Here is a 23,940-nt window from a genome sequence, read left to right on the forward strand (position 1 = left end):
GTTTGTTAACCGATCCCAAAAGTGCAAAACTGCAAATGGCAAGGGACCATCACTTGAATCACAACAAATGCATCTTTATTTAGGTACCAACAGCAAATGCGATAGAAGGGACAGAAAAGGGAAATAGAGAGAAAAGAGAGGAAGGGGAATAGAGCTACCACCGTCGAGACGAGATCCTCGATGGTCCAGCCATGATTCACTATCTCAAATAACTGGAAAAAGCACTGGAAAAGAATTTGTTTTTTTAAAATTAAGTTTAAAAAAAAGGGAAGGAATTCCATAAAGAAAACCAAAGAGTAAGAATACAGTAATTTAAACTTCTCAAAGCCCTTTGCTAATGGAGCCCTGAAGCCCAGTCACGTGCAGTACGGCCTCGGCGGTGCCTTTGAGCCCAGAACTGCCAAGGGTCAGGGCCGGGATGAGCCTTCACCCAAAACAGGCTCCAAGACTGAGTGGGAATCAATCCAGAACAGGGCTCACACAAAGAGCAAAGCCTCAAGGCCAAAGCTAAACCTTCATCAGGTTGGATTTGTTTGAACACTGAACTGGAGCAAATTTGCTTGTCTGGTAACATCACTGTCACCATGAAACTTTACATGAGCTACTAAATAAGCACTGTCCTGTCCTGAGCTGTGTGGCCCAAATACTGTTGAGAACTTGCTCTGCCTCTGCCCTGTGCCCCCGGGGCTGCTCTTGGCCTGGCAGCCTCAGTGGGAGCCAGCACTGGCTGCAGCCCCAGCGGGCCCCCCAGGACAAGGCCCAGCAATGAAGAGGCCAATGAAAGCACTGGGCAGCAGCAGAGCCCTCAGCAGAGTTCTTTGGACAACCACGGACTGGCCACAGCTCCAGTGCAGCATGACTACGACTCAGGCTACCAATGCTATGAGCAGAGTTACAAGAAAGCTGTGGAGAAAAATCAACAACTGACCGTCTGCTCTGGTACAGCTTCCGAATGCCAAGATAGCAGCCGATCAGCACGAGGGGCACGGTGAACAGTGTCACCACCGTGCCTATCATGCAGGACCTGCGCACATCCTGGGGGCAGACAATTCTTGGGAGGCGCACTGGATCCGGGGCAAATATTCCTGTTTCACTGATAACCTCTGTGGCAGCAATGGGGAGCGTGAGCCCGTGCTGTGCTGCACTGCTGAGCTGGCAGCACAGTGGATACGGCCAGGACGTTCTCAGTTTCCCCCAGAGCTGGGGCCTGCAGGCCCCTTGCCGCCCCTTGGCACAGGCTGTGCCACCCAACAAAGCCCAGCAGGCCGGGAGGAGAGCCCGGGGCCAGCGCAGCTGCTTGGGCAGTCGCTGCTTCGAGGGACACAGGCCAAACCCATCCCTGAGCAGCCCCTGCCAGCCCTGGCCCTCCCTGCCCTGGGACAGCTCCCCCAGCCCCAGGGGACAGAGTCAGGCCCTGTCAGGACACACGGGAGCCTTGCTCTCCCTCTCTGCCCTTTCCACACCATGGGCACCCCGTGCAGCCACTCCCAGGTTTTGAGACATGTCTCCCATGGAGGGACCCCAGCAGGATTGCTCAGCCTGGCTGAGCCTGGCACAGCAATCACCTTCTGTGGCACTGTCTGGCATCTCCTCCCTTCGTGTATCGGGGGCTGGCACGGAGCCACGGCTTCCTTCAGGAAGTGCTGCCTTCAGCAAAGCCCTTTGGTCCATCTCTGGAGAAAGGAAAAGGGACAGCTGGATCAGGTGGAACCATTCCCCATTGGACAGATGGCATCTTCAGGAAGTTCTACTTTTCAAAGACATGGATAAGGATCAGGAAAAGGCCACGGCTCTTGGGGCTGCCACAGGGCCCTCCCTTCTCCAAACAGGTGCCACTCCTGATCTACCCGGAGACCGGGAAATTGCAGGGGATTGCAGGCCCGTGGTGCAGTTTGGGCTCCCTGCCAGCTGATGCCGAATGCCTTCCTGCAGAGGCTGGGGAGAAGCTGCAGCCAGGCCAGGCTGGAAAACAGCCCTGCAGGGCAGGAAAGCAGCAGCGGGGCAGCCAGGCTGCCATGGATCCCTTCCCTCTGTGCCGGGCACGGCGTGTCCAGATGTGCAGGGAAAGCCCCCGGCTGCTGAGTCCCAGGGGAAGGCTGAGGGAAATGCACCCACCACGGCGTCTCTCCAGATCACTTAGCATCTGGTCCAGATGTTTGGCTGCCTCCAGGGATTTCTTGTCTCCGGTGTCTGCGTTCTTCCATGGAGAAGGACCTTAACATAAAGTTGTTCCATGTCCCCTTCAGGCCAGAGTGGCAGTGAGTGCCCCTGGGTGATTGGTGCCCTCCAAAGCACTCCCTCAGCTCTGCCTTCCACTCAGGAGCAGGGCCAGGGGGACCACGTGCCTGCGGTGGCCCCACACTGGCATGGAAGGAGCCCCTTGCAGGGCCGTCCTCGGGGGAGAAAGGATTCCCTGGAGCTGCCAGCAGCTCTAAACCCAGCCCCAGGCAGGGCCAGGTCTTGGCAGTAGCAGCAGGAGCAGCTCAGGCACCCCGGGGCCGGCAAAGGAGCTGCAAAAGGCACAGCCCCGGGGCACAGCCCTGGGCCCGGCCCCTTCCCTCTCTGCTCTTCTCCGTGCTGCACAGAGCACACGGAAGCGCACACTGGAATTGCACACGGAAGGAAGATGGACAGCTAAATGCTCCTTCCTGCCACTGACAGCCATTCTGTGGGATCCCTCAGGGATCCAGAATGGAGCCGGGCAAGTTTTCCAGAATCTTTCAACCCTGTGATGCTGCTAAGGGAAATGGCTCATGAGGCACTGATTATTCTCTCAGGAAAGGCACACAGAAAACTTGCCTCCAGCATTCTCCAAGAGATTCTCTCCAAGAGAATTCTCCAAGCTGTCATCCAATAGTGCATCTGGAGAAGCCATGTCGCCATCCCAAGCTAGAAGGAATGAGAGATCAGAACCATTTCCTGGTCTGCTGGGATCCCCCTGTGCCTTTGGGAACTGGGCACTGCAAGGGGGTCGGGTAAGGCTGTGGGGGCCAAATTTCCATGGCCATGGCCAAAGCTGCCCAGAGCCTGGGGAGCTCTGGGCTGGCTCCTGGCCACTCTCCACACTCTTTGCAGGCCCTGTGCAACATCCCTGGAGGGCAGGTACTGCCACACAGCAGAGATGGCAGCTCAAGCCTCAGCAATTACCTCCTGTGACTGTGCCTGGCATCGCCTCACTTCCTGCAGCAGGGGCTGCCAATGGGCCACTGCTTCCTCCAGGAAATGCTGCCTTCAGCACAGCCTTTCGCTTCATCTCTGGAGACAGGAAGAGGCACAGCTGCATTAGATGGAGCCGTTCCCCTTCTGGGAGATGGCATCTTCAAGAGGCAATACTGGACAAACTCATGGTTCAGGAAATCATCAAAACTTTTGGGATTGGCCAGGCCACTCCCTTCTACAAACAGGTGCCATTCCTGATCTACCCGGAGACCGGGAAATTGCAGGCATCTCGGGCCCATGGTGCAGTTTGGGCTCCCTGCCAGCTGATGCCAAATGCCTTCCTGCAGAGGCTGGGGAGAAGCTGCAGCCAGGCCAGGCTGGGAAACAGCCCTGCAGGGCAGGAAAGCAGCAGCGGGGCAGCCAGGCTGCCATGGATCCCTTCCCTCTGTGCCGGGCACGGCGTGTCCAGATGTGCAGGGAAAGCCCCCGGCTGCTGAGTCCCAGGGGAAGGCTGAGGGAAATGCACCCACCACGGCGTCTCTCCAGATCACTTAGCATCTGGTCCAGATGTTTGGCTGCCTCCAGGGATTTCTTGTCTCCTGTGTCTGCGTTCTTCCATGGAGAAGGACCTTAACATAAAGATGTTCCATGTCCCCTTCAGGCCAGAGTGGCAGTGAGTGCCCCTGGGTGATTGGTGCCCTCCAAAGCACTCCCTCAGCTCTGCCTTCCACTCAGGAGCAGGGCCAGGGGGACCACGTGCCTGCGGTGGCCCCACACTGGCATGGAAGGAGCCCCTTGCAGGGCCGTCCTCGGGGGAGAAAGGATTCCCTGGAGCTGCCAGCAGCTCTAAACCCAGCCGCAGGCAGGGCCAGGGCTTGGCAGCAGCAGCAGGAGCAGCTCAGGCACCCCGGGGCCGGCAAAGGAGCTGCAAAAGGCACAGCCCCGGGGCACAGCCCTGGGCCCGGCCCCTTCCCTCTCTGCTCTTCTCCCTGGCTGCACAGAGCACACGGAAGCGCACACTGGAATTGCACACGGAAGGAAGATGGACAGCTAAATGCTCCTTCCTGCCACTGACAGCCATTCTGTGGGATCCCTCAGGGATCCAGAATGGAGCCGGGCAAGTTTTCCAGAATCTTTCAACCCTGTGATGCTGCTAAGGGAAATGGCTCATGAGGCACTGATTATTCTCTCAGGAAAGGCACACAGAAAACTTGCCTCCAGCATTCTCCAAGAGATTCTCTCCAAGAGAATTCTCCAAGCTGTCATCCAATAGTGCATCTGGAGAAGCCATGTCGCCATCCCAAGCTAGAAGGAATGAGAGATCAGAACCATTTCCTGGTCTGCTGGGATCCCCCTGTGCCTTTGGGAACTGGGCACTGCAAGGGGGTCGGGTAAGGCTGTGGGGGCCAAATTTCCATGGCCATGGCCAAAGCTGCCCAGAGCCTGGGGAGCTCTGGGCTGGCTCCTGGCCACTCTCCACACTCTTTGCAGGCCCTGTGCAACATCCCTGGAGGGCAGGTACTGCCACACAGCAGAGATGGCAGCTCAAGCCTCAGCAATTACCTCCTGTGACTGTGCCTGGCATCGCCTCACTTCCTGCAGCAGGGGCTGCCAATGGGCCACTGCTTCCTCCAGGAAATGCTGCCTTCAGCACAGCCTTTCGCTTCATCTCTGGAGACAGGAAGAGGCACAGCTGCATTAGATGGAGCCGTTCCCCTTCTGGGAGATGGCATCTTCAAGAGGCAATACTGGACAAACTCATGGTTCAGGAAATCATCAAAACTTTTGGGATTGGCCAGGCCACTCCCTTCTACAAACAGGTGCCATTCCTGATCTACCCGGAGACCGGGAAATTGCAGGCATCTCGGGCCCATGGTGCAGTTTGGGCTCCCTGCCAGCTGATGCCAAATGCCTTCCTGCAGAGGCTGGGGAGAAGCTGCAGCCAGGCCAGGCTGGGAAACAGCCCTGCAGGGCAGGAAAGCAGCAGCGGGGCAGCCAGGCTGCCATGGATCCCTTCCCGCTGTGCCGGGCACGGCGTGTCCAGATGTGCAGGGAAAGCCCCCGGCTGCTGAGTCCCAGGGGAAGGCTGAGGGAAATGCACCCACCACGGCGTCTCTCCAGATCACTCAGCATCTGGTCCAGATGTTTGGCTGCCTCCAGGGATTTCTTGTCTCCGGTGTCTGAGTTCTTCCATGGAGAAGGACCTTAACATAAAGATGTTCCATGTCCCCTTCAGGCCAGAGTGGCAGTGAGTGCCCCTGGGTGATTGGTGCCCTCCAAAGCACTCCCTCAGCTCTGCCTTCCACTCAGGAGCAGGGCCAGGGGGACCACGTGCCTGCGGTGGCCCCACACTGGCATGGAAGGAGCCCCTTGCAGGGCCGTCCTCGGGGGAGAAAGGATTCCCTGGAGCTGCCAGCAGCTCTAAACCCAGCCCCAGGCAGGGCCAGGGCTTGGCAGCAGCAGCAGGAGCAGCTCAGGCACCCCGGGGCCGGCAAAGGAGCTGCAAAAGGCACAGCCCCGGGGCACAGCCCTGGGCCCGGCCCCTTCCCTCTCTGCTCTTCTCCCTGGCTGCACAGAGCACACGGAAGCGCACACTGGAATTGCACACGGAAGGAAGATGGACAGCTAAATGCTCCTTCCTGCCACTGACAGCCATTCTGTGGGATCCCTCAGGGATCCAGAATGGAGCCGGGCAAGTTTTCCAGAATCTTTCAACCCTGTGATGCTGCTAAGGGAAATGGCTCATGAGGCACTGATTATTCTCTCAGGAAAGGCACACAGAAAACTTGCCTCCAGCATTCTCCAAGAGATTCTTTCCAAGAGAATTCTCCAAGCTGTCATCCAATAGTGCATCTGGAGAAGCCATGTCGCCATCCCAAGCTAGAAGGAATGAGAGATCAGAACCATTTCCTGGTCTGCTGGGATCCCCCTGTGCCTTTGGGAACTGGGCACTGCAAGGGGGTCGGGTAAGGCTGTGGGGGCCAAATTTCCATGGCCATGGCCAAAGCTGCCCAGAGCCTGGGGAGCTCTGGGCTGGCTCCTGGCCACTCTCCACACTCTTTGCAGGCCCTGTGCAACATCCCTGGAGGGCAGGTACTGCCACACAGCAGAGATGGCAGCTCAAGCCTCAGCAATTACCTCCTGTGACTGTGCCTGGCATCGCCTCACTTCCTGCAGCAGGGGCTGCCAATGGGCCACTGCTTCCTCCAGGAAATGCTGCCTTCAGCACAGCCTTTCGCTTCATCTCTGGAGACAGGAAGAGGCACAGCTGCATTAGATGGAGCCGTTCCCCTTCTGGGAGATGGCATCTTCAAGAGGCAATACTGGACAAACTCATGGTTCAGGAAATCATCAAAACTTTTGGGATTGGCCAGGCCACTCCCTTCTACAAACAGGTGCCATTCCTGATCTACCCAGAGACCGGGAAATTGCAGGCATCTCGGGCCCATGGTGCAGTTTGGGCTCCCTGCCAGCTGATGCCAAATGCCTTCCTGCAGAGGCTGGGGAGAAGCTGCAGCCAGGCCAGGCTGGGAAACAGCCCTGCAGGGCAGGAAAGCCGCAGCGGGTCAGCCAGGCTGCCATGGATCCTATCCCTCTGTGCTGGGCACGGCGTGTCCAGATGTGCAGGGAAAGCCCCCGGCTGCTGAGTCCCAGGGGAAGGCTGAGGGAAATGCACCCACCACGGCGTCTCTCCAGATCACTTAGCATCTGGTCCAGATGTTTGGCTGCCTCCAGGGATTTCTTGTCTCCGGTATCTGCGTTCTTCCATGGAGAAGGACCTTAACATAAAGATGTTCCATGTCCCCTTCAGGCCAGAGTGGCAGTGAGTGCCCCTGGGTGATTGGTGCCCTCCAAAGCACTCCCTCAGCTCTGCCTTCCACTCAGGAGCAGGGCCAGGGGGACCACGTGCCTGCGGTGGCCCCACACTGGCATGGAAGGAGCCCCTTGCAGGGCCGTCCTCGGGGGAGAAAGGATTCCCTGGAGCTGCCAGCAGCTCTAAACCCAGCCCAGGCAGGGCCAGGGCTTGGCAGCAGCAGCAGGAGCAGCTCAGGCACCCCGGGGCCGGCAAAGGAGCTGCAAAAGGCACAGCCCCGGGGCACAGCCCTGGGCCCGGCCCCTTCCCTCTCTGCTCTTCTCCCTGGCTGCACAGAGCACACGGAAGCGCACACTGGAATTGCACACGGAAGGAAGATGGACAGCTAAATGCTCCTTCCTGCCACTGACAGCCATTCTGTGGGATCCCTCAGGGATCCAGAATGGAGCCGGGCAAGTTTTCCAGAATCTTTCAACCCTGTGATGCTGCTAAGGGAAATGGCTCATGAGGCACTGATTATTCTCTCAGGAAAGGCACACAGAAAACTTGCCTCCAGCATTCTCCAAGAGATTCTCTCCAAGAGAATTCTCCAAGCTGTCATCCAATAGTGCATCTGGAGAAGCCATGTCGCCATCCCAAGCTAGAAGGAATGAGAGATCAGAACCATTTCCTGGTCTGCTGGGATCCCCCTGTGCCTTTGGGAACTGGGCACTGCAAGGGGGTCGGGTAAGGCTGTGGGGGCCAAATTTCCATGGCCATGGCCAAAGCTGCCCAGAGCCTGGGGAGCTCTGGGCTGGCTCCTGGCCACTCTCCACACTCTTTGCAGGCCCTGTGCAACATCCCTGGAGGGCAGGTACTGCCACACAGCAGAGATGGCAGCTCAAGCCTCAGCAATTACCTCCTGTGACTGTGCCTGGCATCGCCTCACTTCCTGCAGCAGGGGCTGCCAATGGGCCACTGCTTCCTCCAGGAAATGCTGCCTTCAGCACAGCCTTTCGCTTCATCTCTGGAGACAGGAAGAGGCACAGCTGCATTAGATGGAGCCGTTCCCCTTCTGGGAGATGGCATCTTCAAGAGGCAATACTGGACAAACTCATGGTTCAGGAAATCATCAAAACTTTTGGGATTGGCCAGGCCACTCCCTTCTACAAACAGGTGCCATTCCTGATCTACCCGGAGACCGGGAAATTGCAGGCATCTCGGGCCCATGGTGCAGTTTGGGCTCCCTGCCAGCTGATGCCAAATGCCTTCCTGCAGAGGCTGGGGAGAAGCTGCAGCCAGGCCAGGCTGGGAAACAGCCCTGCAGGGCAGGAAAGCAGCAGCGGGGCAGCCAGGCTGCCATGGATCCCTTCCCGCTGTGCCGGGCACGGCGTGTCCAGATGTGCAGGGAAAGCCCCCGGCTGCTGAGTCCCAGGGGAAGGCTGAGGGAAATGCACCCACCACGGCGTCTCTCCAGATCACTCAGCATCTGGTCCAGATGTTTGGCTGCCTCCAGGGATTTCTTGTCTCCGGTGTCTGCGTTCTTCCATGGAGAAGGACCTTAACATAAAGATGTTCCATGTCCCCTTCAGGCCAGAGTGGCAGTGAGTGGCCCTGGGTGATTGGTGCCCTCCAAAGCACTCCCTCAGCTCTGCCTTCCACTCAGGAGCAGGGCCAGGGGGACCACGTGCCTGCGGTGGCCCCACACTGGCATGGAAGGAGCCCCTTGCAGGGCCGTCCTCGGGGGAGAAAGGATTCCCTGGAGCTGCCAGCAGCTCTAAACCCAGCCCCAGGCAGGGCCAGGGCTTGGCAGCAGCAGCAGGAGCAGCTCAGGCACCCCGGGGCCGGCAAAGGAGCTGCAAAAGGCACAGCCCCGGGGCACAGCCCTGGGCCCGGCCCCTTCCCTCTCTGCTCTTCTCCGTGGCTGCACAGAGCACATGGAAGCGCACACTGGAATTGCACACGGAAGGAAGATGGACAGCTAAATGCTCCTTCCTGCCACTGACAGCCATTCTGTGGGATCCCTCAGGGATCCAGAATGGAGCCGGGCAAGTTTTCCAGAATCTTTCAACCCTGTGATGCTGCTAAGGGAAATGGCTCATGAGGCACTGATTATTCTCTCAGGAAAGGCACACAGAAAACTTGCCTCCAGCATTCTCCAAGAGAATCTCGCCAACAGAATTCTCCAAGCTGTCATCCAATTGGGCATCCGGATAAGCCATGTCGCCATCCCAAGCTAGAAGGGAGCAGAGATCAGAACCATTTCCTGGTCTGCTGGGATCCCCCTGTGCCTTTGGGAACTGGGCACTGCAAGGGGGTTGGGTAGAGCTGTGGGGGCCAGATGAGAATGGCCATGGCCAAAGCTGCCCAGGGGCCTGGGGAGCTCTGGGCTGGCTCCTGGCCACTCTTCACACGATTTCCTTGCCTTGTGCAACATCCCTGGGAGGGTGGCTGGAGCAGCCCAGGGCCCATGGGGGCTCTCTCCCTCCCACAGAGGAAACCCTCCCTAAAGCCCAGGGGAAAAACCATCCCCCAGCACTTCCCAGGGAGCAGGGAGTGCTGTCCCGGGAAAGGGGAGCCGGGCTGCCGGCTCACCTGCTCCCCGCGCTTGCAGCGGAGCAGCCTGGGCAGCCCTGGCAGGCAGGGCCACGGCCAGGAGGAGCGTGAGGAAGAGGCGCAGAGCAAGGGCCATGGTGCCTTGCCCTCTGCCAGTCCCCAGCTCTTGCTGCCACCACTGTCCTGACACCGCTGTCCCAATGTCAGCACCACTGCTGCCACCGCCGCTGCTGCCGCAACAGTTGTGCTCAAGGACTGACTGCTGGCTCCTTGTGGTGCTGTGCAACCACGGGGCTCTGGCACCTCTGTGACCTCAGAGCCTGCTGTGACCTCAGCCTGCTGTGACCCCAGAGCCTGCTGTGAGCTCATGGCCTGAGCTGTCCCCCCAGAGCGTCCCCCCATCTGCACAAATGGACTGCCCTGAACTGTAAATGTTTTGCTTGATCCAAGGTCATTCCTCAGCAACACCTTTCTTTTGCCTGCTGACATTGACTGGGGTCCAGCCAACAAAAGAACATTAGCTGCAGGCCACTCCTACAGCTTTTCCTATGAATGAGCGCAAAGCCTTTATTTTTGCAAACAGAGGGATGTTGGGGTGATTTTGGCCCCATCAGGCCGAGGCACAAGGCTCTGCATCCTCCCAGGGAACAGAGCCAGCCCCCTTGAGAGCCAGAAGGCGCGGCCTCACTTGTAGCCCCGGTGCCTCCTGTGGCCCAGGGCACGGCCCTGGCTGGAAATGTCTTGGGCTGCAGCACAGGGCCAGGGCGGAGCTCAGCAGCCTCATCAGAGCCCAGGGCCGCGGCCCTTCCCTGCCGGGGCCCTGGCCTGGCCCGGCCCGGCCCGGCCCGGCCTGAGCAGCCCGGCCTGGCCCCAGGGGATGGGCTCCGCCCGGCCGCTGTGCCCACAGCCTTTTGGGCCCCAGGCTTTGCAAGAGGCTTTCTCCCAGCCTTGCAAAACCTTGGCCAAGTGTCCCTTTGCTGTGCTGTGAAGAGTGAAAAACCCCCTGACATTTACCCTGGTGCACAGCTCATGAGGGATCCCTGCACAGCTTAGGAGAGGCCAGAAATACTCCTGTGTGCCTCATGAGGGATCCCTGCACAGCTCAGCAGAGAGCCCAAAACATCCCTGTGTGCCTCATGAGGGATCCCTGCACAGCTCAGCAGAGAGCCCAAAACATCCCTGTGTGCCTCATGAGGGATCCCTGCACAGCTCAGCAGAGAGCCCAAAACATCCCTGTGTGCCTCATGAGGGATCCCTGCACAGCTCAGCAGAGAGCCCAAAACATCCCTGTGTGCCTCATGAGGGATCCCTGCACAGCTCAGCAGAGAGCCCAAAACATCCCTGTGTGCCTCATGAAGTGCAGGCTCAGATGATGCCACTGGAGGAAATGTGCCCTCAGCCCAGGGACGCTCAGCATGGGCTCCCCCAGCCCCTCGGGGCCCCGCTGCTGCTCACAGCGGCCCCTGCCTGGCTCCTGCCTGCCCTCACCGTGGGCATCCACGGCTGCTCCTGGGCACGGAGCTCAGCCAGCGCTGGTGCCGGCTGGGCTTTGCTGCTGCTACCACCTGGACATATCTCTGACAACTCTATTTCTTTATTTGAATAGAAAATGTGGGCCAAGCCCTGCCCTGGCAGACAGGGCCTGCCCACCTTCAGTCGTGGTTGGGGAACAGGACCAGGAAACAAGAAAAACCTACACAGCCTGTCACCGTTTCACGGGCCTGAGGAGGGTCTGACCACTCCATGCGAGAATGAAACCTGTCCAGGGATGGGGAAAAACCCCACCTTTCCCGCCCATAAACGCACCCCTTCCTCGAGGGCCTGCAAAGCAGACCAGCTGGGGCACGGCTTCGGAACCCGTCCCCCTCTGCTGCCCCCATCGACATGGATGGATGTTTTGTCAGGCTGGCTGCCCCCGCCCCAGCCCGTGCCAGGCTGGCTGGCAGAAGCTGTCAGCAAGGCCAGGAGCCGGCTCCCCTTCCACAACATCCGTCCCCTGTCCCACCAAAAAGCATCTTGGCAGCCGGTGAAAAATTAATATTCCCCAGCGCCGCCGAGCGGGGAACCTGCGGCGCGTGGCAAGGCTGAGCCCTGCCATGCCTGGAAGCACGAGCATCCCCCCGCCCCTGCGCCGGCTGGGGACTCATCTTGATTTCATCGGGGCGCAGAGCGTGTCCTCCAGGAAGGGGCCGCAGCCAAAGCCGCTCGGCTTTGCCCCGCCAGCGGCCAGCTCCAGGATGGTGTTCCCAGCTCCACGTGGTGCTCCAGAAGAACACGCCAGCTGTGCCTCGGCTTGCGGGGACATCCCGATGCCATTGAGCTGCAGGGGGATGTTTCCCCTGTTCCAGTCCGTGGCACCTTCACCGCACTGCCACCACTTCTCCAATGGCACGGGGAGCACTGAGCTGCTCCCTCCACAACTCGCCGGGGACCAACGGAAGCATCTCCTCGGCTGCGCTCTCTCCTCTGTGCCGCGGCCGCAGGGAAACGCTCCGGGGTTTTCTTGGTGTGCCACCAGACACATGCAGCTGGTACTTGCTGGGCCCCTGGATCCTACTGAGCAGAGGGATGGATCTCTGCTGTCTCCTGGGCCAGGCAGGGCTCCTGCAGCCAAGAATGCTCAAAAAGGTCTTCCAGTGATGGCCTGTCTGCGGGGTCCATGGATAAACACCACCTGATGAGGTGCTGGCACTCTGCAGAGAGAAACCAGAAACCGACGCTCAGCGGGACAAGGCTCATGTCCATGCTCTCTCACATTCCACGGTGCCCAGGCCACACTAGGAGTGCTCAGAGCTGCAGCCAAAAGCTTCCCATGGATCCTCCCTTCTGGAGGAGAGCAGCACAGAGGCACACGTGCTACCTCCTCCAGCTAAGCCCAGGAGATCAACCGCCTCACTAGCTGCCAGAGCAGGACGCTGATGTGCCAGCTGCCCCCTCCCAGCCCCGTTCCTCCTCCCGAGCCTTGAAGGCGCAGCCCCACCTTGAGACACCCGGGGCGGGAAGAAGAGCTGGCCCCGGACGATGTCCTCGTTTGTGTGGAAAGGAAGGTGCCCGCAGAGCAGGTGATAGAGGAGGATGCCCAGGGACCAGATGGTGGCTGGCTGGCCATGGTAGCAGCCAAAGAGGATCCACTCCGGTGGGCTGTACTCCAGCATCAGCCGGGCTGGGAGAGGCGGGACACGGACGGGATGGGACAGGAGTGGAGTGAGTGTGAGAGGGAGAAGGGGATGGGGAGCGAGTGGAAAGTCGAGCGGAAAACCGATCGAGAGAAGCGCTGCTGCTGCTGCTGCTGCTGCTGCTGCTGCTGCTGCTGCTGCTGCTGCTGCTGCTGCTGCTGAACCGCCGCAGCTCGCGAACGTTCCTCCGTTGCCTCCGCGAACCCAACGGAGGAGCCGCCGCGCGCCCCGCGGAACGAAAGAGAGAAACAAACAAATAAAACCCCAAAGGAATTCCTATTAGAGAAGTAACCAAATCAAACAATGTAGCAATAAAGAAGAGTCTTGGCTTGTGGCTTCTTTCTTTTTTTTGGCTGAGGTGTAGCATTTCATGGGGAAGAATTGCCTCTTCTGACAGTTTCCAATAGTTTTTGGACAGGAGTGCAGCATTTAATTTTCAAGTAGAATAGGGAAATTGTCTCAGTAATGTCATCTCTTTTCATCCTCTGTTGAGACAGTTGCAGGCTGCCAAAGGACATGGTCTGCAATGTGGAACTTGGGGCCAAGTTACTTTTTCTGCCAGAGGATGAGGAGGGGAAGTATCCCCGAATCATGGAGTCGTGGCATGGTTTGGCTTGGAAGGGATCTGAAAAATCACACGGCTGCAACCCCCCTGCTGTGGCTGGGCACCCCTTGCACTAGCCCGGCTTGTCTAGAGCTCCGTGCAGCCTGGCCTTGAACACTGTCAGGGACGGGACAGCCACACCTTCTCTGGGCAACCTGTTCCAGGAGAGTCTTTTTTCTGAATCCCTCACCTAAACTGACTCTCTTTCCATTTGGATCCATTCTCCCTTGTCCTGTCCTTGCCTGCCCTCCTACAAAGCCCCTGTCCAGCTTTCTTGTAGGTTGCCCTCAGGTCCTGGAAGGCCACAGTTGGATCAAGTCTCAGTCTCTTGCCCAGGTTGAGGAAGCCTTGCAGGAGAGGAGTGTTATCAATAAGTATTATAATATTGGCTTTTGACAAATATTAAAATGAATTTTATATGTGTAATGTTAAAGTAAATTTGTTCCAAAGATATAGTTTCTAATTTTGTTGTTAATTAAGCTTAGACATAGTAGTGCAATAGCTGACAGAAGTCTGCTTGTGTTAAAATGCCTGCTTGGATGGGATAACATCCAATGAACACAGGATGAGGACACCTGCTACAGATCTGCCAACGATCAGCACTCACCGTCTGAAGGCAGTGTGGACCAAGGCCCGAACTGGAAGTGATAAAGAGAAGGAGCCAAACTCCAGCCAGGAAACACGCATGCTCTGAAAAGGGGGACCCAAGGAGGGGCCATGTAAAATAGTTCCTGGAAAATGTAAACTAGGTTATGGATATGCATAAGGGGCTATGAATATGCAACAGGCTGATGTGAGGGAAAAGGTATTTAAGGGAGATCCCCGAAGGTAACAGGGTGCTCTTGGCTGAGTGCCATGATGCACCCACCATAAATAACCTTTGCTCTGTGGTCCTTGTCTCCCATTGTCCTTTATTAAACTTTTTACATTTTCCCAGGAGAGTGAACGTGTTTTTCACATGGGCTACACATGCTTATACACAATTCTAGGAAGACTAGTAATTTTTTACTACAATGATTGGGTTAATCAACACATAAACAAACTTATCCATTTTGCAATATGTCTTGCTCATAGAAGTTGATTCAATCTTCTTGATTCAGTCTTCTTGCAGTCTTCAAAGCTCTGTTTCTTCTTGCCAAGGCATTCTGATTATCAAGTCTTTTATGCTAATCAGGTCCAAAGTTCATCAACTCACTTCTGTCCTGGCAGCATGGCTGTGTCTATGCAAGCAGGGAAACACTAACTGAGAGAATTCCACTAAGGTGAAGGCAGCCTCAGCCTCCCGTGACCGAGCTGCCGGGTATGATCTGTCAGATCCCCTTGAAGGAGCCTCTAGTATGTATGGCCAGGGAAGAAATGGGAACCAGGGCTAGAGGGGCCCTGCCTGGAGCCAGGGAGAGGCACGGGAAAACCGGATCTCTGGTCAGCGTGGATCCGATGGCCTGGCACATCAGAGCCACAGAAATATGAAACCTTAGCTGATACTGGTGCGCAGTGTGCCCTGATACCATGGGGACATGTGGGGGCAGAACCTGTTTCCATTGCCGGGCTGACGGGGGGATCGATCACAGCAATTGACCCTGTTGGGAGCCGAGGTGAGCCTGACTGGGAAGGAGTGGCAGAAACATCCCATTGTGACCGGCCCAGAGGCCCCGTGTATTCTGGGCATAGACTTCCTCCAGAATGGCTACTACAAAGACCCAAAGGGACTCAGATGGGCTTTTGGCATAGCTGCTGGAGAGGCAGAGGACATGAAGCAGTTGAACACCTTGCCTGGACTATCAGACTGTCTGGAACCGACTGCCCCAGGGGTGGAAGCACAGCCCCACCAGCTGCCATGGACTGATCCAGGCTGCACTGGCAAAGGGTGAAGCTCCAGAACACCTGCAGTACATCGATGGCATCATTGTGTGGGGGAACTCAGCAATGGAAGTATTTGAGAAAGGAGAGAGGATCGTCCAGATTCTGCTGGAAGCCAGTTTTTGGAGATTGCACATTCCTGAGTAAAACCAGATTTTGAGCCCTCTCTACCTGGTCACCCACAAAAAGATCTATTTCCACTGGCTCCCTGAACAGCAACAAGCCTTTGCCCACATCAAGCAGGAGATCGCTCATGCAGTCGCCCTTGGCCCAGTCAGGACGGGACCAGAGGTGAGGAATGTGCTCTACTCTGCAGCCAGGAACAATGGCTTGTCCTGGAGCCTTTGGCAGAAGGTGCCTGCGGAGACTCGAGGCCGACCACTGGGATTCTGGATCCAAAGCTACAGAGGGTCTGAAGCCAAGTACACTCCCACAGAGAAGGGAATCTTGGCCGCCTATGAAGGAGTTCAAGTTGCCTTGGGGGTGATTGGCACAGAAGCACAACTCCTCCTGGCACCCCGACTGCCGGTGCTGGGGTGGATGTTTCAAGGAAAGGTTCCCATATCCTGCCACGCCACCGACGCCACACAGAGCAAGTAGATTGCCCTCATCACACAGCACACCCGTATTTGGAACCAGAACTAGGATTTTGGAAATACAAACTGGCCAGAAGGTGAAAAGTTTGGTCTTGCTGATGAAGAGGAGCAGGAACAATTGGCATGGACTGAAGAAACTCCACCATACAACCATCTACCAGCAGAGGAAACACGCTACGCTCTTTTCACGGACGGTTCCTGTCGCATCGTAGGGATGAACCAGAAGTGGAAAGCAGCCGTATGGAGCCCCACACGACAGGCTGCACAAGCTACTGAGGAGAAGGTGGATCAAGTCAACTTGCTGAACTCAAGGCCGTTCAGCTGGCTCTGTGCATTGCTGGAAGAGGGAAGTGACCAAAGCTCTGCCTTTATACCGATTCATGGATGGCAGCCAATGCTCTGTGGGGCTGCCTGGAAAGGTGGAAAAAGGCCAACTGGCAGCTTAGGGAAAAACCAGTCTGGAATGCTGATGAGTGGAAAGACATTGCCTCTCTTGTGGAGAAGGTACCTGTGGAAGTCTGCCATGTAGATGCCAATGTCCGCAAGAGTCGGGCTAATGAGGAGCACTTAAACAACAAGCAGGTAAATCAGGCTGCAAAGACAGAGGTGTCAAAGATAGACTTGGATTGGCATCACAAGGGGCAGTTGTTCTGAGCTCGATGGGCTCACGATGCCTCAGGTCATCAGGGCAGAGATGCCACCTATAAGTGGGCACGAGACCGAGGGGTGGATCTAAGCATGGACAGGATTTCTCAGGTTATCCATGACTGTGAGACGTGTGCTGTGATCAAGGAGGCCAAGCGGGTGAAGCCCCTGTGCTATGGTGGGCGGGGGTCCAAGTACAAGTATGGGGAGGCCTGGCAGATTGACCACGTCACACTACCCCAGACACGCCAAGGCAAGCGCTACGTGCTCACCATGGTAGAAGCCACCACGGGATGCTTGGAGACCTCCCCTGTGCCTCACAGCACTGCCCCAACACCATCCTGGGCCTGGAAAAGCAAGTCCTGGGGAGGCATGGCACCCCTCAGAGGACTGAGTCAGACAAGGGGACTCATTTCAAGAGCGGCATTGCCAACACCTGGGCTAGAGAACATGGCATCGAGTGGGTGCACTGAGACCCGTACTGGGGGTGCTCTGGGACCGAGACTGAGGCCGAGGTCGGCATCGGGACCAGGATTGCTCCAAGACCGGTGCTGAGACCTGTACCTGGATTGCTCTGGGACCTCCGAGTTCACTCTGGGGAGCTTTGGCTGCACCCCAGAGCAGCACTGGGACTGGGAGGGACTGGGAGTGACTGGGAGGGAGCCCTGGGCAGCGTGAAACCGCCTCCGTTCACATTGTTCAGTGCAGTCATCCCGGTCCAAATGATCCCAGTTTGTATGATCCCAGTCTGGATGGTCCTGATCCACATGGTCCCAGTCTGTGCACCCCCAGTCTGTAGGATCCCAGTCCCCATGATCCCAGTCCATAGGATCCCAGTCCGCATGATCCCAGTCTCTATGGTCCTGCACGGCACACACTCCAAGGGTCTGGAATTCCAGTTCCCAGTAGGGAAACATGTTCCTGCCCTTGAAGGCAAAGCTCTTAAGAAGGGGCCAAAAGCCAAGTGCAGCAAGATCCTACAGTGATATTTCACTGCCAGCCTTCAGTGGCTTAAGATCAGAGATTAGAAGCAGGCCGCGCATCAGGCTGTCCTGAGCTGGGTCCATGTCAGGTCTTTGCCAAGTCCTTGCCAACTCCTTGCCAAGTTCTTGCCAGCCCTTGTTCGGAACAGCCAGCGTGACGGTTCAGTGGTTGCACCTGCACTGTGTCCTGTTCTAAGCCGGAACTGCAGTGGGGGAAGGGATTCTTTCTCGTGGCAATCGGAAGGCAGAATGGAAAATGAGGGGCTTCAGACAGGCTCTTACACCACCCCGTGACTGACGATTGCCCTCGAAAGATCTTCATCAGCAGGGTTCCATGGTGTCGTCGTGGAGTCTTCAGGACTCGTCAAGTGTTGGCAGCAATCCCAGGGAAAAGAGAAGAAAAAAAGGAAAGGAAAGAGAAAACAGAAAAACTAAAACAATCACAACATATTAGTAAGCAAATTATAATTAAATAATAAGCAGAATACAATAAGTATTAATTAAACCAGTAATAGTTAAACAATAAATTGTTTAGATAATAATCAATATTCATCAATTGAACAATAGATTGATCAAATAATAAACCAGTATAATCAATATTAAACAATAAAATAATAAACCTAGTATAATCAATATTACTCAGTACAATTTTCTAATCAATAAACAAAAATAATTAAAACAGTGATTAAAACAAATCATAAGAGAAAATTATGTAAAACATATCTTCTAACCTTATAATCTCCTTGTGTCTACAGTCCTGGGAACATCTATAGTGTAAAGGATGTCGGCCAAGTGGTGTGCATTAATTATAGATGTCAATTTTGTTCATCGTTTCATCATTCTCCAATTCACAATAAGCAAGATTACTGATAAAACAAAACCAATCATAACTAAAATCAAAAGAACAACAATGGGATGACACAATTTGTTCAGGACACCGGTGGCAGTGAGCGACCACCTGAAAAGGGTATCCCACCACTTGTGCTCGGCATCACTTTTCACCCTTTCTACAACACGATGTATTTCTTGCACATCATGATGAACAGTTACCAGAGTTTTCTGTCCATTCTCCTTGATTTTTCCTAGGATCTCTATTAGATCTTGATGAAGTAATAGTTGCTTTACCAAAGTAAGGTTCATCCCAATGGGAGTAGGCAGTAGCTTGTGAATCAATGTGAGATTGGATTCTAAAAGTTCATGTAAGGTAACTGGAGCTACAAAAGAAAAATCACATCCTGCAATTTTAGTAAAGTTGCAAGCACAAAAATTTGAATGATTTTTAGTATCTACTACTGTACTTTCTATAAGCACAGTATCACAAGTGGTTCTAAAGCAGGCACACCCATTGCCTGTATGTACAAGGACTGTTTCAGAAGTCTCGTTAGGATGAATGTCAAAATGACAGATATTTTGTTCTGTGTCTAAACAGATATCTTGAGCTATAATTGCATTACCTTCACAGATAAACCCTAGTTGTTCTCGGATAGTACAGGACTCTAAATTGACAGTTTGCCATTTGTCATTAATTTGACGGGCCCATTCTCTATGTTCAGAAGGATAGAAAGTGGCTCCGTCATGATTTAATCCTAGTGCAATGATAGGGAATATCAAATGCACCGAGGCATTTCTTATGGTCAACACAAATGCTGTGGCTGTGTTTGTGTTAGGGTCATAGGTAAAATTCACTAAATTCCACCAGGATTGGAAATCTCTTTCAAAGTCAGTGGCACTGTCCCAGACTATTTTCCTAATTTCAGTAGGAAAAGTGCCTTCTTCACCTTCTCTTATAATTGAGGCAGCAACTGACTGCATCCATAATTGAGCCTGGATACAGCTAAGAGCTAAGGAAACGTTGCTTTGTGTGGCATTAAGTGCATCAATTATCAATTTGTGGTCTTTCATATTTACCTTTTCCCAATTTGGTAGAATGTTTGATAGCAACCACTGATGTGTTCCCAAGGCCGATACGGACAACTGCAGTGGTTGTTGTATTTTGGTCAAATCTCTAGTCGTAGAAGCCAATTTATTCATTAATATCTCTGAATTGATTCCCAATCCTGTTCCCACAACACCAGTTACGTCTCTTGGCACCCGTTTTTTAGGAGGGTTCCACTGTCGCAGCCAGGTTGTCCAACCCTGAAAAGAGGTTTGCAAAAAGGGTGAACAAGCTGGTTGTATTTCTGAGACATTGTTTTGCATCAGCAATTTGACTTGTTTAAGAGACCATGCTGGATCAAATAATATCTGTTGTTGGCCAGTTTTCCTGATTATATATGGTCCAACTTCAAAAATTTTCGGGGTAAGCATAACTGGTGGCTGGGCTCGAGTGGTGGTAGTGGTGGTGGTATAAACTGTAGTAGATTGGGCTACAGCATTTATTATATACTTAAAAGAAAGCCCTTTGGTGTTTTTTCCCCATAAGCAAACCACTTCTGCAGTCTGTGTTAGTGTAAAATTATGCCAACAATCCTGTACGCTTGGGTGCGTACAAACCTTTTTGTGCTTAAAGAGATCCTTTCACTTTTTTCTGCATGCTACCACAATTATTTCAGACCACGGCCACTCAGCTGGTTTCTGGCCATGGGGTTGTGGTAGGATGCAGAAAAATTTACCAGTTTTATCATGGATTAGGTGGTCTTCATGTCCCTCGGAGTTCTTCTGAAAAAGTAAACACAAGAGAATTCTGCCGCCGAGAGGCAGGAAAGTTAGAATGATGGAATTATCCAGCATGTATTTGTCCAATGCTCTTTCCCTAGAGCACCAGAGGCTTCCCATGCATATTTATTCAGAGGGGGTTTTAGCACAAGTGGTACTAGTCCTATAGTAAGAGAGGTCCACCAGAACAGGTTGGCCAGGGTAATGAGCTGGATTATTAGGATCATTTGGTACAGAGCATAGGAGTCAGTGTAGATGCAGACCAAAGAGGAATTCTGTGCTTCTCGTTGAAAAATACTCCAGACAGCTTTCAGCTCCCCAACGTGTGCACTACCTTCTCCCTCTGTAATAATTTGCTCACCAGAGGAAAAGTGGAGGGCTTCTGCCCTATATTTCCATACTTTTCCTTTCCCTTTAGCAGAAGCATCAGTAAACCAAGAGTTTGCTGATTGTTCGGGGCAGAAAGGAGGGGTTACTTTGATTACAGAGGCAGGTTTGTCCAAGCTGTCAGTTTCTTGGATTGCTAAAGTTTTTACAGGTTTTTCTGTCATTGAGAAGAAGTTACAGTAATGCTCAACCTGAGCATACCACTTTCTCACTGAGGCCCTCTGGGCCACCCCGTCAGGAGGGGGAGTCCCACTAGTGACTGTCTTAATAACCTTGAAGGGGCCTCTCCATACAATTGGTTGTTTTCATGCAATTTTTCTACTTCTATGAAAGCTAAGATAACCATAAACAATCCTTTTTCCCAGGTAGTGTATCTTTTCTCAGCATCTTTGGAACCACGTGAGTAAAAACCAACAGGTCTTGTCAGAGCCTCAGGACCCCGCTGCCATATGTGTACTGACAGCCCTGAGGAGGCAAATCCCCATTCCACCTGGAAAGGATCTGTAGGATGGATAGGGCCCAGTGCTTGATGAGCTGTTGCTTCAAAAATCAGCAATTGCAATGCTGGCTCCTGAGAAAGACTCCAATCCCATTTCACCCCTTTCCTCAACAAGTCATAAAGGGGAACAAATGGGTCGTTCCAGTTACTAGGAAATCTATCTGGTCTTTCTACAGGAGATACAGCTGCTATAGTTTTTTGAAGGAGAATTGCTGTAGGTTTGAGTGATTCTGGAAGCCCACAAATTCAAGGGGTCATTATCTCGGGCTTCACAGGTAATTGCATCAGGGATTCAAAGTCAGGAGTTAATTTCTTTTTGTGAGTCATTTGCAGGCAAGCAGCTTTGTGCACATTTTCCAAGAGTTGGTCGGGGGTACTAATTATAGCTATGGGATCTCCCCTTTCCAAGGGGCTTGTTCCCCCGGCCCAAAAAGCTGCACGCTGTGTCAAGGACCATGTGTCACCTTTCTCTCCTGTTGTTAAGAAGACACCATGTCCCCAATACCCACTGGCTTCCTGTTCAGTTAATTTAATTTGATCACCACCAGTGAGGGACACCCGGAAAACATATTCTGTTTCTGATTCATGTGGAGGGTGTCCGTATTCCCTTTTAAGCTTAGCTAGCTCGGTGGCAGTGATTAGTTGTGGTGGTATGTGTTTGGTTGTGATGTGAGGTTGGAGATCATCATCACTGAGATAGTTATACTCTGTTTTAATCAAGGGTCTCAAGTGATGGCAGCAATGTTCCCCACAATTACTTGCTGCTTCAAGTTCTTGATGAGGATAGATTTGTTTCATGTGAGGAGTTTCCTTCTCCTCAAGCTCTGTAGAGGAATCAGCATTATGTGATTTGTTAATATGTTCCTCTGTTAAGGCAGCTCGCAATGCATAGATCACATTTTTTGCTTCATATAATTGTTTTTGTAAAATTTCAACTAGATTTTGAAGGGAGTCTATTATAGCATGTTCCTCACTTCTTCGCTCGAAGCGATTTTCTATAGCTGCCATAAGACAAGCTCCCAAAACTGAGCATAAGATAGTTTTATTTTTGCCCAATTTGAATTTTGTTTCATGTTGTAATGAACACACTCTATCAATAACATTTTCTAAGTTCAACCAATTACTCTGTGCCCATTTTTCTCCTTCCGTAGAAGGTTTGGCATTGTGTTTGGCTAGTAGTGCATAAAATTCAGCTTTAATTTCAAGGCTAAGATTGTCACTCATTTTGTGAAGGGACCAAAACCACGACAGGGAGGTACAAACTTAAGTTCCACAAAACTACACAGCCCTCGCTGTGTCGCCCTTCGCTTCCCAGGGTGGGTGAAAGGACAATAATCTGCCTGGGAGGCTCTGCTTAGTTGCTTCAAGTTGTCCCTTCCTTCCCAGACCAGATACACACAACAACAACAAAACAACAGAGTCCCGCCTTTTGCACTAGGGGATCCTTTGTGAATTCCCAAAGACAGTGTGGGTGCCTTTTCAGCTGCAACCCTTCTGTCTAGACAGAAATCCTGTCCGTGACGCCAATTTTAATGTCACGATCCGCTTCTTGCGGGGTGTCGTGATGGTTCTTTTCACCGATCCCAAAAGTGCAAAAAGGCAAACAACAAGGGACTATCAGTTAATCACAACAAATGCACCTTTATTAGGGGCCAAAACAGTAAATGCGATAGTGGGAGATCAGAAAGAGAGAGAAGGATAGAGAGAGAGAAGAGGGGTATGGGAATAGCTACCAACACAGGCGAGATGCTCAGTGGTCCGGACAATGGGGATCCGTCTGTTGCGTCGGGGAAGTCTTCAAAGTTCTGGTCGACTCGGGGGTCCAGTTATAGTCCACAGAGGAAAGAGGGGGGAACAAGTGTAACAATGAAAGTCCATTGTAATCGCCACGAGGGAACAGGTGAGTCCACAGAAACCACCAAAGCAAGACGAATACAATGAAGAATAAGTCCATTAAAATTACTGAAGGGAAACAGGTCATGTCATTAGTGGTCAGACCACCAATTTCCCCTCCTCCCTGTAGTAGGGGTCTCAGTCTCAGTCCTTGGGAGGAGGGTTCTCATTCTTTGTCTGTCACAGTGGTAACGAGGCAGATGAGGGGTCTTCAGTGAAGGACCACAAGAGTCACCCTAAAAGTTCATTTGGCTTAAGAACGGAGATTAGAAGCAGGCCGCGCATCAGGCTGTCCCGTGCTGGGTCCATGTCAGGTCTTTGCCAAGTCCTTGCCAACTCCTTGCCAAGTTCTTGCCAGCCCTTGTTCGGAACAGCCAGCATGACAGTTCAGTGGTTGCACCTGCACTGTGCCCTGTTCTAAGCCGGAACTGCAGTGGGGGAAGGGATTCTTTCTCGTGGCAATCGGAAGGCAGAATGGAAAATGAGGGGCTTCAGACGGGCTATTACACATAGGAGACACGTCCCGAAACCTGGGAGTGGCTGCATGGGGTGCCCATGGTGGGGAACGGGCAGAGAGGGAGAGCAAGGCTCCCGTGTGTCCTGACAGGGCCTGACTCTGTCCCCTGGGGCTGGGGGAGCTGTCCCAGGGCAGGGAGGGCCAGGGCTGGCAGGGGCTGCTGAGGGATGGGTTTGGCCCGTGTCCCTCGAAGCAGCGACTGCCCAAGCAGCTGCGCTGGCCCCGGGCTCTCCTCCCGGCCTGCTGGGCTTTGTTGGGTGGCACAGCCTGTGCCAAGGGGCGGCAAGGGGCCTGCAGGCCCCAGCTCTGGGGGAAACAGAGAACGTCCTGGCCGTATCCACCGTGCTGCCAGCTCGGCAGTGCAGCCCAGCACGGGCTCACGCTCCCCATTGCTCCCACAGATGTTATCACTGAAACAGGAATATTTGCCCCGGATCCAATGCGCCTCCCAAGAATTGTCTGCCCCCAGGATGTGCGCAGGTCCTGCATGATAGGCACGGTGGTGACACTGTTCACCGTGCCCCTCGTGCTGATCGGCTGCTATCTTGGCATTCGGAAGCTGTACCAGAGCAGACGGTCAGTTGTTGATTTTTCTCCACAGCTTTCTTGTAACTCTG

The 23,940-nt window shown here is 53.8% G+C and overlaps 2 protein-coding genes across 5 annotated transcripts; both read right to left on the bottom strand.

The window, feature by feature from the left end:
- Positions 1-53: 53 nt before the first annotated feature.
- Positions 54-10,868, bottom strand: LOC128783213 (uncharacterized). Of its 4 annotated transcripts, XM_053933849.1 has the most exons (18): positions 9,548-10,062; positions 9,099-9,188; positions 8,414-8,512; positions 7,872-7,979; positions 7,524-7,613; positions 6,840-6,938; positions 6,298-6,405; positions 5,950-6,039; positions 5,265-5,363; positions 4,723-4,830; positions 4,375-4,464; positions 3,690-3,788; positions 3,148-3,255; positions 2,800-2,889; positions 2,116-2,214; positions 1,566-1,673; positions 929-1,103; positions 54-224 (listed from the first exon to the last, which is right to left on the bottom strand). In XM_053933849.1, the coding sequence occupies exons 1-18, from the start codon at positions 9,642-9,644 to the stop codon at positions 200-202; spliced, it is 1,782 nt and encodes a 593-aa protein (XP_053789824.1). In that variant the 5' UTR covers positions 9,645-10,062; the 3' UTR covers positions 54-199. The 4 variants fall into 4 exon arrangements, with proteins under 4 accessions (XP_053789824.1, XP_053789826.1, XP_053789823.1 ...); XM_053933851.1 differs by lacking the exon at positions 929-1,103 and having other exon boundaries at positions 9,548-10,063; XM_053933848.1 differs by lacking the exon at positions 54-224 and having other exon boundaries at positions 231-1,103; positions 9,548-10,066.
- Positions 10,869-11,192: 324 nt separating this feature from the next.
- LOC128783223 (serine/threonine-protein kinase pim-1-like) lies at positions 11,193-13,236 on the bottom strand. The gene is made up of 2 exons (XM_053933868.1): positions 12,489-13,236; positions 11,193-12,201 (listed from the first exon to the last, which is right to left on the bottom strand). Exons 1-2 carry the CDS (start codon positions 12,661-12,663, stop codon positions 12,062-12,064), a joined length of 315 nt encoding a protein of 104 aa, XP_053789843.1. The 5' UTR covers positions 12,664-13,236; the 3' UTR covers positions 11,193-12,061.
- Positions 13,237-23,940: the final 10,704 nt, after the last annotated feature.

The sequence above is a fragment of the Vidua chalybeata genome, unplaced genomic scaffold (assembly GCF_026979565.1).
Source record: "Vidua chalybeata isolate OUT-0048 unplaced genomic scaffold, bVidCha1 merged haplotype W_reject_31, whole genome shotgun sequence".
Lineage (NCBI taxonomy): Eukaryota > Metazoa > Chordata > Aves > Passeriformes > Viduidae > Vidua > Vidua chalybeata.